Source organism: Polyodon spathula, chromosome 14 (genome assembly GCF_017654505.1).
Source record: "Polyodon spathula isolate WHYD16114869_AA chromosome 14, ASM1765450v1, whole genome shotgun sequence".
Lineage (NCBI taxonomy): Eukaryota > Metazoa > Chordata > Actinopteri > Acipenseriformes > Polyodontidae > Polyodon > Polyodon spathula.
This window is the reverse complement of record NC_054547.1, coordinates 34,479,954-34,493,502: the sequence shown is the minus strand read 5'-3', so window position 1 is coordinate 34,493,502 and position 13,549 is coordinate 34,479,954. Positions and strand designations below refer to the sequence as shown.

Below are 13,549 nucleotides of genomic sequence, written 5' to 3'. Positions count from 1 at the left end.
GCCTCAATTGCACCAGCTTAATGTAGTTCCAGTAATCAAACAGTGTTAGCAGCAAAGCTGCCCTCAATTAATCTCCTTCAGAACTGTAAAGAATCAGTCAATTTAGTCCTGAGGTCTTGCTATGGTTTTCTGCAGATAACTTCGTTCTGAATTGATGTAGAGTACTCAGCTAAGTGTCATTAAAATGTACAAAGAAGCGCTCAACAAGAATCAATTAAATACAATCAATACACAAATCCCAACCCTCTACTGATCAGCACAGATCCCCAGGGCAGAGATTTCCATCCAGACGTTTGGACCGGAGTACCGTGGAAAGAAATACTTCTTAAGCCTGTGGTCCTTTATCTAAGAAGTTATCCATCTAAAATGAAGAAGAGCTTAATGTCTAACAAGCTAGCGAAGCTCTTTTTATCTGCAGCTAAAAAAAAAAGAAGGATGTATCCTTTGCTGCAGAAAGCAATAGAAACAAAGGTGCTGTGCGTTCGTTTGCTGCTTCCTAGGTTGTGCTGCTCTGCATCTGCACCAAGAGAAATCATCTGCAATTTTTTTTTTTTTACCAGTGGCTCTGTATTTTCAGCAAAGAGGATGAAAAAAATAGATCTGGAAAGGACTGACATCGCTAACGGCTGTGTGATTTATAAGGAGTGGGGGGTGGGGAGAGCTGGCAATGCAGTATGTGGGTTTGGAGCTGACTTACGCTATTGTTGACTAGTAGCATGACTGCAATAGAGAGAGACTCTCACTATCATGCTAGGCACAATAAACTAGCAATGGTGTCGCTCAGCTAAGGTAAATGGAGCACTGTGCCTCAGGGAGTCAGGAAGCAAGGGAAAAGAGTACAGGGGTCTGAGGATACTGCAGCTTTGCTAACCTTTTGTTAAATACTAATTAGAAGAGTAAAATCCATTTTTAATGTCCTACTTTATGCTAAACAAACCTCCTGTGTTATTGTTCATGTATATGGTAAGTCTTATTGTTGCAAAATACCACTAAAAAAAAAAAAAAAAAGACTTAGAAGACCCCTCTTCATATATTCCTATCTCGCTACTAAATATAGATGCTAAGCTGCTGGCAAAAGTTCTTACCCGTAGACTTGAAATTATATTACCTATCATTATTTAACCAAATCAAACTGGAATACAGCTATCTGGAACACTTACATGGCATAATATTAAAACATTTTTTTTAAGATGAAGGAACACTTCTCTTTACTAGCCTCTATAGCAAATAGTCCTGGCTTCCTACCATCTCTTCAAAATCCAGTATTTGGCGGCCAGCAAAGCAAAGGTCTCACACAATCACTGTCATCATTTAACAAAGATACTTTTCTTTCATTTGCCAAATTCTCATTTATTTAGATATCTACAGATAATGCATTTTATCTTGAGGAATCTTAACAATCAGACCACACACACACACACACAACTCAAAGTTAACTTTCTGGGAAAAAAAAAATCATACTGACAACTAAGCCACTAAAATGAATCGCTTTGATTTATAATTCTCTCTATTCCAGCTGTAATGCTAATGCTGATGGTAATAGGAGCTGGCATAATGACTTGGAAATAGATGATGATACTTGGGAGGTGGTAGTAAAATAATACTCTATATATGAGAAGCAACAAGGATAGAGAAACACAATTTAAAATTCTTCATAAAATGCATTCAACCCTACTTTTTACAAGAAAGTAACTAAGATATCTCCAGCATACCCTAAATGTAGCACAGAAAGTGTCACTTACATACAGTACATCTGTTCTGGACATGTCCATCTATCATGCAGTTTTGGGACAATGGAAAGGAAGAAATTAGTAAAATACTTGGGCATTATTCCGCTCCAATGCTTTTTGGCAGCAACTTTTGATTATATAACTGAGCCTCACAGGGCTAGGTTGGTTTATATTATTGTATTCAGCCAGAAAGTCAATATTACAACTATGGATATCAAATTCAGCTCCTTAGTGACAAGAGAAAACGGCAAAGTGTACAGAGAAAACCACATTGTAAAGTAATATTGTATAATCTGTAATATTGAAATGCATGTCTATATTTAAATTAAAAACGTTACTTTATCATAACTGCGCTTTACATGATCTATACATGATACCATACAGTGATATTCTTGACTGGAGTCAAGTTTGCAGTTTTCATATTGCAATTAGGATTTATCAGTAAGGTAAGGAATTGTGTGTTTAGAAATGCATAGATTCTAAAAGGGATGTGGCTTAAAATATTTTACAGTGATTTATTCCATCAGTGCAATTTATATTTAAGTTTTCCAGTACTCTTAAATACAGCTGGGAAGAAATGGCAAAAGTTTCAAATTTCTTGCAGTCATAAATATTGACATATTGATAAACAACACTCATGGTGCACATTATAGATCATTTTTATCATTAATGGACCCCAAATATGTGATAACTTGAATTATCGATGTTTCCAAATACAGCCATATGACTTTGAATGCCAAGCTATGGTACATGGGACATACACTCCCTCCAGCCTTGCTGGAAACCACAGAATCATGAACAAAACACAGCACAATACTCAACACACTGATGAGATTAGACGCTGGCCCCCTTCATAGGCAGGGAGAAAATACTACCTCTTATCAGAAGCAGACACAGGCTGAAACAAGGCTTGTGGCAACATATCTTTAGCTCGTAGTTGCAGCATGATGAAAGGCTCCCCTCAATGCAGATAGGAGCACTGGGCAGTGTGCGAGAGAAGGGCAGGCAGTAACACACTGCACTGAAATAAATGAAGCACTTTCATCTGTGTACAGCATTCTCACTCATAGCTACTTCTCTAACCCCCAAAGAATGAGGTTTCTGACTTCAGAACCAATTATTTCAAATACACATCATGGCACATCTGGCTCTCAGCTCAATATTGTGATTCAAGTAATGTTTATAATTTCATCCTTCCAATGAATGAGTTTAACATTGTTTTTTTTTTGTTTGTTTAATTAATTTTTTTAGTTAATGTATTCTGCACCATACTGCTGGATATTGTGAGTTTTTTTTTTTCCTGCATCAAAAGATTTTATAGGTTTTTCTAGCTAGCTTGTGCAGTTTTCTCTTTAAGGCTATATTTATGGTTAGTAATTATATGTTGCACAAATTGCATTTCACTAAACGGTACATGCATGCCTGTGCTTGGAATTAGATATCAATTGCGAAAGGATTATTATTTTTTTGTTATTCTTAAAATGTGAAACAGCATCTGTAGTTGAGAAGTATAACCAAGCTTCCATTTATTTCACTTTATACAATTTATTTTAATTTAAAAAAAAAAAGTTATTTATACTGAGTAAAACATGCATCTCAACCAAGCACTCACAGTCAATTGTATTGTTCTACAAGGAAGCTGTAATCAATTAGAAATTACAATAGCCGACATCTGTAGAAAGACCCTAATTACACAGATTACTATTATTTTTTGACAGATTTTGTATTTGTATGCTGCTTTTATTACAGAATAGCCATTTTTTCTGTTACAGAACCCATAGAAGTATGTTGCTGTAATAGACAAATAAAATATCACATCTCCAAATTCCAGATTAAGCCAATTATATTTCTGAATTAGATTTTTGCAAGCTGTGAAATATGTATAAAACTGAATAAAAAGGTGTTGATTATGTTTTGTGTGTGGACAAAATGTACTTGCTTTCGCAGTGTGAAAGCATGTACAGCTATGTCCAAAGGTTACATCACCATATATAGAATTAACTAATTTTGCTTTATAAAGTCAAATGAAACCTGCTCAATAATGGTACGTTAACATATTGAATTATACAGGCATTTTGTAGTTTTCCCATATACTTAATGGACACAACTTGAAAAATGTGACATTTCAAAATCGAACATGTACTGTACTACTATTATGGCTTCCGGTAGACTTTTGCGATATCATTCTGCAGTGAATTACATTTATATAGTATATTTTTTAAATTAATGTCTCAATCCAACAATTCTAGATAAGGCTAAACTTTTGGCCATAGCTATACACATCTACCTGTCAAAGGCCAGTTACAAAGAATGAATTCCAACCACCAGGAAATTGCAAGCTAAACCAATCTGCTACACAAACACATCAACATTAATAGTGATGGTGTTGCGGGTTTTGTCTTTTTTTCATGGCATAAAGCCAGCCAGAGAGAAATGTTTATAAAAACAGCAATTTACATAATGCATGTGACATAACGCACATCTTTTGTACACATCTGAAACAAATTGATGTGACTGTCTACTGTGAAAACACAAAGAAAATAATGCTAGGTTCCTGAAAAATGACGTACTGTAAATGCTATTTGTGAATTAATTTTGATGTGCAATTATTCTGGTGTTATATAATGGCCACATAATGGTCTTTTAAATGCCATGAATCGTGTGAACTAGTGGGATTATGTTCCCAATTCAATGGGAAACGTTAGCATAACTTGGCCTCAAGAAAGGATTAACGTCATGGTATTTATTGTCATGTTATGTTGCAGGAAATTAACCCTGCTGGCAATCGCAGACATCCATATCTGCTTTAGATATAGGAGTGAGGGTGACCCAGTATGGGAGAAATCCAACAGGTGGTGTATGGTAAAAACACAGAGCCCCAACCAAAAGCACCGAGTCCCACAGCAGAGATACAGAATAGATGAAAAAACACAGCAGATAGATGACTTGCTGGAACAGGAAACTTGACAAACATGAAAAATAAAGTGTTTGCAAGGGAGCTAAAATAATGTAAAGCTGATGTCAAATAGTTAGTTGGTGTGGTTATTGGCTTCAAGTGCCGTGCACTGCGCAGGTATTAGGGTATTTTACAAGAAGGATAAAGAGCCTTTACAGTACTGTACATGCAGTCAAATTGATATTTTCATCTGCCTAACCCTCTTTCATAGTCCCTAACTGGTTTTACTTTACGATTTATAATATGTCAATCTGGACTGACCAAGCAGCACCATTGTGAGATAATAACACTCCTGTTCTTTAAAGAAAATGTATTTCATAGTAAAACTGTCAAACTGTTTTGTCTCAGTTTACATCAACTGCCATTGCTGCTTTAACAGCTGATTTCTACAGTCAAGTAGATATATTATATCGGAGCAGAACCTACTTTTGTGCAACTTGGGAGTCAAGCTCATTAAAACTGTGCAAAAGATGATTTAAAGGATTATTTTAGAATTGCAATTCCCATGTTCAATATTTAAAGAAAGAGGCTCATTAAATTCAGAAATAAAGTGGGTCACAATTGATTCAAAACATGCTACTCACCACTCGTATCCTGAGGTAGAGACAGTAACAATAAAACAGGGTTTATCGTTCTTATTCTTCTTATTGTTTTTAATGTGCGAAGATTATGAGCATCACAGCTCTTAAGGTGACAATAAAACTGGTCTTCTTTGGCATTTAAAAACAAAACAGCCTAAAGAGACTCCCATGCACTGTTGGAGATAATTAGTCTGTTGAATGTATCCAAAAGAGGGGTAGATCTGTGTTTATATCAATTACCTACACCCCCAATGTCTTCCACCCCACTCTAAACTGTGGCAACGGCTGCACTTCAATCTGCTCAGCTTCATATTTGTAACTGTCGCACCCACTAATGATGGCAGCAATAGAACATTGTGCTTTTAAATGCTCTCTGGCTGACCCCTGGCACCAGTTACAGCCTGTCCTATAATGGACCACAAAAAAAACCCATAACGCTGACAATCTTGGAGAATACACTATTCAGAGAAAGTTTCAACATACGCTTCGATGGGTACGTACATTATTTTGAAATATTTTGTGCACAGTAAGACTGCTCTATAATAATTGCTTACCCAATTAAATAAAAAATAGACAATAAAAAACATGGATTGCATTTTATACTTGTAATGATATTGTCCTGTGGAAATGGAAATTGCCATGCGCAAAAATAATAGCAGATAAAAATAACCCACTACTTCTAATGTTTTTGACCCACTGACTTCACTTAACTTTTGCCCTCACTGTTTAAATTGTTTGATGATGCTGATTTTGAATTACTGCAAAGCTCTCATATTCATTCCCCTATTGAAGCTGTAGCTGTCCATGTGGAACACTTATTCATTCACAATTCCTTTAGCAGGGTGCTGGATAAAGGTTGGGACCAACGTAGCAGCTGCAGAGCAATGAATTCAGGCTGAATCTCTACACAGAACCCTTTAATCATTTGTGTATCTCATGAAAACAGAATACACACAAATCTGCTCGACTTATACATTTGAGTCCCGTTTAGTAGTACTGCTTTCAACAGGTAATGTAGCACTTTGAAGTAATCAAAAAAAAGAAATGCATGATCAGAGTGATGCAGTAAGCAGCCGCCACAAGCAAACAGAGAAATGCTACACGTTGTCTTATAACTGGAGTTATTCTGATCTTCAATATTCTAAACCAAATTCCCTTGTTTGTTCAGGTTTTTATTTGTTGTTCTACAGTATATGAAGATATTTTCCAAGAGCTGCTGTTGTCCTTCCTGTTCTGTCAATAGAAGCCGTCGGGCCTTGTGGTTGGCACTCAAGGGTCCAATTAGGTCTCTCTTCTACCAAACCCAATAAATCTGATAACATTATTGTTTTTGCTTTACAAATGCAAGGTTTCTTTCAGTTCTGAGATGTATAACTCAAGACACACTAACTGAAAGTTGTGGTGCTCGCTAGTTGAGGTGGATTTAAACAACACCCAGTTTCGTTATGTTTCAGGAATCCAGGTTCCCCTTCAGGCACATCTTTGACACATGTTTATTTCTATCCAGTTATGGTACATCTATTACTGTGTCTGAAATAGGAATTTATTATTATTATTATTATTATTATTATTATTATTATTATTATTATTATTATTATTATTAAATTTAAATGTTTTAACATGAAAAGAGTGGTATGTTGTAGCCTTGCTTTCCTGATGATGCAGTTCCTTAATTGCATTTTATATTCTACTAATCAAATACATTTGTTATATGATTAATTAAAATTGGTAAAGATTGCTCTGATTCAACGTCTGCCAGATCCACTATGTGTTTTCAAAATCGCATTAATTAATGCAAGTGAGATCGATTCCCAAATTAAAAATGAAAACCAAATCTACAGTCAAATGCACAGATGGTTCCTCTTAATTAGTGAACAGGAATACAAAATGAAGAGGAAGCATGTTATTATTATTATTATATTATTATTATTATTATTATTATTATTATTATTATTATTATTATTATTATTGCTTAAAAATAAAACTATTCATCTACTCCTATTTCAACATATATATTCTAGAAATGCATCTATTAACAGCAACTATAATCTGTGGTTACATTTTGAAAAAAGCAACCAATTTTACAGGAAAAATAGATCAAATGTTGCAGTCTCCATTGAGATAATATTTGTAGTAACCCTGTCAAACACTAAGGGCTTCTTGGGAAACTGACTACTACAGTAGTAGATCGTAGACTGACAAAAGAAATGCAGCACACATTGGGACTTAATGTGCATAGGTAGTATAATAGTGGTAATGAATGAAAGTACCCTTTACAATAGGGCTATCTTCCCTCAATATGTTATAAAGAGTTCTTTGCCACAGTTAAAAATGAGTAGAATAAAACAGCTCCTCCTGCTGGACAGTTTGAGAGTAAATTATAATCTTCACCTAAAAATCAGCACATATTGGATTTTTTAAATATTTGTATTACAGGTTTATTGAACAAAAAGATTGTGTAGTTGTGGTAACACAATGTAGCTGGGGCTTGTCTTCATACACTGGTCTTGAATTTGTGCATATCGTAAAACACACACTCCCACTTACAGTGAATACACATATAAATTGGAATGTGACTTGCAGTTCTTGGATTAATGTGTGGAGTCTCTTAGCGCTGCACATCACTCTGGTTTTCAAATTGTGTTTCTTGCTAAGGGGCAGAACTGATCCTGATAGTCTCTTAAACTGTAAGGTTTAGTGGTGGTTGTTATTATCAAACTATAATCAGGCACACATACAGCAAAACTAACAGACTCAGCTATTAACTTAAAGTCATAGTATATGAGGCAAATAAATAATAATAATATTTTTTAAATGATTTGTTATATTTACACCTGCCAGTTCACTCAAGGAAATGATACCAAGCTTCACCTTTAAGTTTATAGTTCATTTTTGCCTTATTTTTAGACAGATGGAGACAGGTTGAGATAGGTGGTTGATACCCAATTAGAGTACAGGTTTAAGCTGATGTCACACAGCTTTGGGCAGACTGAAGCAAAGCCAGATCCTAAATCTGACTGGACTATGGGGGCTAGGGTATAATCTCAGTTGGTTCTGTTAGAAATTATTGTATTCCATTATTGCACAGTGTACTAAAAACTATTTTCAAAGAACAAGAAGGTCTACCTGGAGAAAGTCCACCTGAAGAAGGTCTACCTGGAGAAAGTCTACCTGGAGAAGGTCTACCTGGAGAAAGTCGACCAGGAGAAAGTCTACCGGGAGAAGGTCTACCGGGAGAAAGTCTACCGGGAGAAGGTCTACCCGGAGAAGGTCTACCTGGAGAAGGTCTACCTGGAAAAAGTCTACCTGGAAAAGTTCCTGGACCATCATGGACTTTCGTTATGGCTTTAGGCACATTATGCAGAATTTTCCTCTCTAAGGTAATTATTACAGCCTGTGGCAATTACATGACTGAACAGAATTATGTATGTAATTCATGGATTTAATTCAAATTAATTCAAAAAGCATAACTGATTGATATTTTTCCCCCCTGCCACCTTTATAAATAAGCAGTTTTATAACAAACCAAAAATATGAACTAACTTTTAACACTGCACCCAGAAACTGCTTCCTAAATACGTAAGATGAATACAACCAGATTCACATTTGGCCCAAAACCAAACAAAGACGGTACTTCAGCTTTTTAGACAAACTAATTTCCACAACTCCTTGAATATTACATTCTAATAATTGCAAAATAGTATTCAACCTATATGAATTAAAATAGAATTTAGGAAATTCAGACCAACATATTTTTTTATAATTGTAGGTAAGAACAAAAGTTCATCATATATATTTTTAAATTTATTTCTGCAGTCCCAGTTCAATTTAATGACATAATATCAACATTGTTTCAAGTGTTGCATTTCACTCCATGTGTATTCATGAACCTTAAATAATGTTTGACTATCAAGTGTTTCACTTACAAGATTAAATTACTGTATAGATAAGGGCATCTTAGAATAATGATCAATTCCTTTATAATTGCGTAAACTTTATAAGTATTTAATGAGGACACCTGCCAGGCTACATAAAAAATTCATTCTTTTTCCACACTGAATTAGTAATGAGCACTTAACGTTAATGTTTTTTCATACCTCCAATTAAATAAGGTACACAATAGCTCCATTATTTCTTGTTTGTAACTTATTTGTAAAACAACACAATTAGGATTGTTGAATCATTGTGACCAGCATAATTAGCACAATTAAAAGAGCTTAGAGATTCACAAGGCATTTCTTAGGACAACTTGCTACAGGGAGCTACTTGACTAAAGGCAAAACAGTAATCTATCTAAATTTAAGTTTGCAATAAAATGTACATCCAAAAACACATCTAAGTCTGATAAGTTGGTCTACATAAATTCTCTAATGCAACATTATTGAACCTTTAGGCTACAGTGAACCTCATTCATTTCAATGGTATTGTGCACAGATATTTCTCCGATTCAAGAGGAGCAGATCTAACGTTAGTTCCACCAATGCATTCTGCGTCCAGATCAACACTTCAAAGACACTGCTGTCAATGCATATTGCAGTGAGGAAATGCAATAATACAATGGACAGACTTAGAGAATGCAGACTGATTTAGAGAATCGTCTTGAAAAATTTTGATGGCTCTGAGCATGATAATAGGCAAAGGTCAGAAATGATCGAGAACCAATACTACTATTAATAATAAAATAATAATAAAATCTTTAGTGAAATTCCATGTTGAAAGCCTCAGCTGTGTCACTTCTGTAACTTGCCAGTGCACATATATTAAATTCTTCCCTTGTAGTGTATACATATTTCAAAGCATGACCGTCAGAGGGTATAACAGGCATATTACAATGGCAACACAGTTTTAGGTTTGAATTCAAAGTGAGCTGCAATATGTCATATTTTATAATTGGAATTATAAAATATATGTTGCTTTGAGTTTGGTCCCTGTAGTAGTTTGCAGAGCTGTCACCTAAGGATGCAATTTGATCAAGGGGTTCTCTGGTTATTTAAACCACAAGACAAATGTCATTAGAACTATTTGAGTGTACTGTTTTTGTTACAAAACAAAACAGAATTGAATTAATTTCATGACATGTATCTACTTTGAAGCCTTGTGTATTTTGGTAGTGTCTTCAATGACCACCTTGTGCAGCAAAAACTCTCAAAATAAACATACAAACATTGCAACACAAATCAAGTTTCTGAGGAAGCACATAAATTTCAGCAAATTTAAAAGGCAAACTTTCCTAAAGGAATTAATCAATTTTAACTGCATAAAACCAGCAATAAACTAAAGAGAATTTGCCTTTGCACTTTCTGTGAAATACGAACCAAAGGCTCCAATAGCCACATTAATATTAATCTTGTTCAAACTAAACGTTTTAACTGAGACAGGGAAAGAATTAATTATTTCTGTAAGATATGTCCAGGCCTTTACTCGTCTATTTCAGATTGACAGTATTACTTAAAATTACTGTTGATTCGGTTCCAGTGATATAATCTATGACCACAAATTCATCTCCGTAGCGCCAGCTTCTCTAATGGAACTCACTGCTGGTTATTAAGTTGGAAATGTCTTATCAACCTCCAGGTTAAAGGTTACTGGTTTGAGTTACACAATGCAAGATATTTCTTTCCGTACTCTTTGCTGGTATTATCCATGTCATCCATGAAAGACCTCATTATAGAGGTTGCATAGGCAGGATGCAGAAAGCCAGCCAGCTGTGCCTAGCACCATACAGATAAGATGAGCAGCAGAGTGCTTACGGTAGAGTCAATACACATGAAGAACAATAAGCCCAGTAAATCTGAACCTGAGTTTGCATCATCGAAAAAAAAAAAACTGAACTTTACCGGCACAGTGTGTGATGCCAGATTGCCAAACCCTACAGTCTTCAAACTTCAATCCATGGGTGTGATATGTTGCTATAAGATTTTAAATGCATTTTAGAATTTGTGCAAAGAGATTTTTAGTACAGTAGTCACAAATTGTAGTTGTTACTTCAATCCAACAATGTTATGGCACATATCACATACTCTATACTGCACATTTTAGAAAACATGCAGCCATTACATGACATGCTTTATAGCACATATCACACCCTACTGTATATGTGGATATAGCACCCTTCAGCTGCAAGTACCCCAGTTGCACAGTTAGTGGGTTCATGTTGGGTCAAAAAGATACCAGGCACTGCGTTCCATAGTCGACGGGCCTAAGATTTATTACTGTGTTTCCAACTCATTCTACAGACCAGGTGCACAATGAAATTCCAGGCCTTCCACTCAAAAACCAGGAAATTGTGCTGTCAGACACATGTTTAAAATACACCGCCTGGTATCAAACTTAAATCATTTATTGGGAGGGCAGAGGTTGCGTTCACTCCCACAAATCCCATGTCCAAAAACAAGTATTCTGACAGAATGGCTTAAAGGAGACAGGTCCTTTCTGCTGAGCAACTTGAGGTGCAACACATGCTCAACTTTCCTTTTCAGTTCTCAAACTCTTCAGAAAAGACCAGAAAACTTGACACTGGATACTGAAAACTAATTCGAGCGAAATTAGCTATTCTTTCTCAGCAGAAAGAACCACAGTACATATATAGTGATTTATGTATGTTAGATAATCACTGGTCTCACTAGCTTGTCAGCATTAGCAAAGCATGTGTAATCTTTGAAACTATTGTTCCTGAAATGCCAAACACCAGCAAAAGAATGGAGATGCCACAGCCAGAAAACTGACATACAATGACTTGGAAACAATAACTGCCAGCTGCTTATAAGTTTCATTCACAATGAACAGCAGAACTTAAAGTCTGGGGGAAAAAATATAAGGAAAGTAAAACAATAATATTTCTAGAGATGTTTTCACTTTTGAATTAGAGGGGATCATCTGTTTTTATAGCACTAATAATAACTTAAAACCATCATTTTGATACTACAGAGAAATAAACTTCTACATTTTGAAACACATTATTACCCACAATCCATTATTCCTATCCATAAAAGGAACCATTCTTAATTACGTTACCTTTTTGCATGCCTAAAGCCTACAGGATAATTCTAAATGTGTATAATTATTTAAAAATTTAATTTAAAATAAAGGTTATTCTAACTTGGTTAAAGGGCAAACCTATTTGCAGATCACTGACAGTTAGCTAGTTCTTATTAACATGATAGTTTTTTTTTTAATACTGCCTGTTACATTTACAGAGTTCCAGAAAGTGATATAAGTCAGTCTATGAAAGCAAGCATCAAGTTAAAAAAGACCCTTGCTTTACTCTAGGAAGACCAGTGCACTAATGAAGAGTGCTGTGAATTTTATTAATATTTTGCATAATTACATATTAAGCAAAATTGTCTACAGTACCAACAGTATAAATCGCAGCCATGTTTTTGACCTGCACAAAAAGTTACTATATATTTTGCAAACTCCCCTGCTGCTCTGAGGTTAATTTGTGGTCGTGTTAAAGTATCTGTCTCTGCTTTTTAACCATGCGAAAGCCACTCTACCTGTACAGCATTCCAGTCTCTGCTTTGATCGTTTCCTGCAAGGACAGAGCATGCACGTTTAGGAACTCCTTGAGATTTTTCAGTTCCACTGCTCCGTTTGACCTCAGGCTCCAGCACATTCCCGATGGATACACTTTTGGACCTGTGCTAGGTCTTTGAAACCTTGAAGGGATTTTGTCCTGTTTTTGCATGCCCCGTTGTTTGGGGTTAGAAACCTCACTGCATGGAGCTTTGACCAAGTGCATGACGGTGTCTTGCTCTGCAGAAAGAAACCCCCCCCCCCCACCCCCCCCCCAAAAAAAAAAATTAAAAAGTTAATATCCAGATTCTTTTAATTCAAAAACAAGGGAAAACTGCATTTTCTGTAATGCACTTGTTAGACTCCTCTGTGGCTTGTAAATAATGTCTTTTTCCATCACACTTCCCTCAGCGTATTATGTAGCAGCTTAGTTATGTTTCACTGCCTAATAAATACCATGGGAATCTAGGGCATCTTTTTTTTTCACAATATAATCTGTAGCGAGTGCCTCCCTTTTCACTATGCCTGCATGAGATGGACAGTAGCCAGGCCCAGTGACCTTGTGATTTCAGATCACTTTTAGGTCTAAATTTGACATTGGGTCTTTGAGGAGATTGTGGGAATAAAGAGGTCTGCCAGTTCCCCATGTTATTCTGGGAACATCTATTATTAAAGGACTGGTATTAAACCTTTTTGTTTTTAAACCATCTGTTCCCAGACTGTCTGCAAAACTTCATAACAAATATGAAGAACAAGATTATTATTAT

At 35.6% G+C, this 13,549-nt stretch overlaps 1 protein-coding gene across 1 annotated transcript in view; it reads right to left on the bottom strand.

Moving 5' to 3' along the window:
- Positions 1-13,031, bottom strand: part of kcnab1a (potassium voltage-gated channel subfamily A regulatory beta subunit 1a) — a 52,395-nt gene extending 39,364 nt beyond the window's left edge. Inside the window, exon 1 of the mRNA XM_041271038.1 lies at positions 12,764-13,031. Coding sequence (XP_041126972.1) covers positions 12,764-13,008 — 245 coding nt within the window. The 5' untranslated portion in view covers positions 13,009-13,031. The remainder of the gene's footprint in view (positions 1-12,763) is intronic.
- Positions 13,032-13,549: the final 518 nt, after the last annotated feature.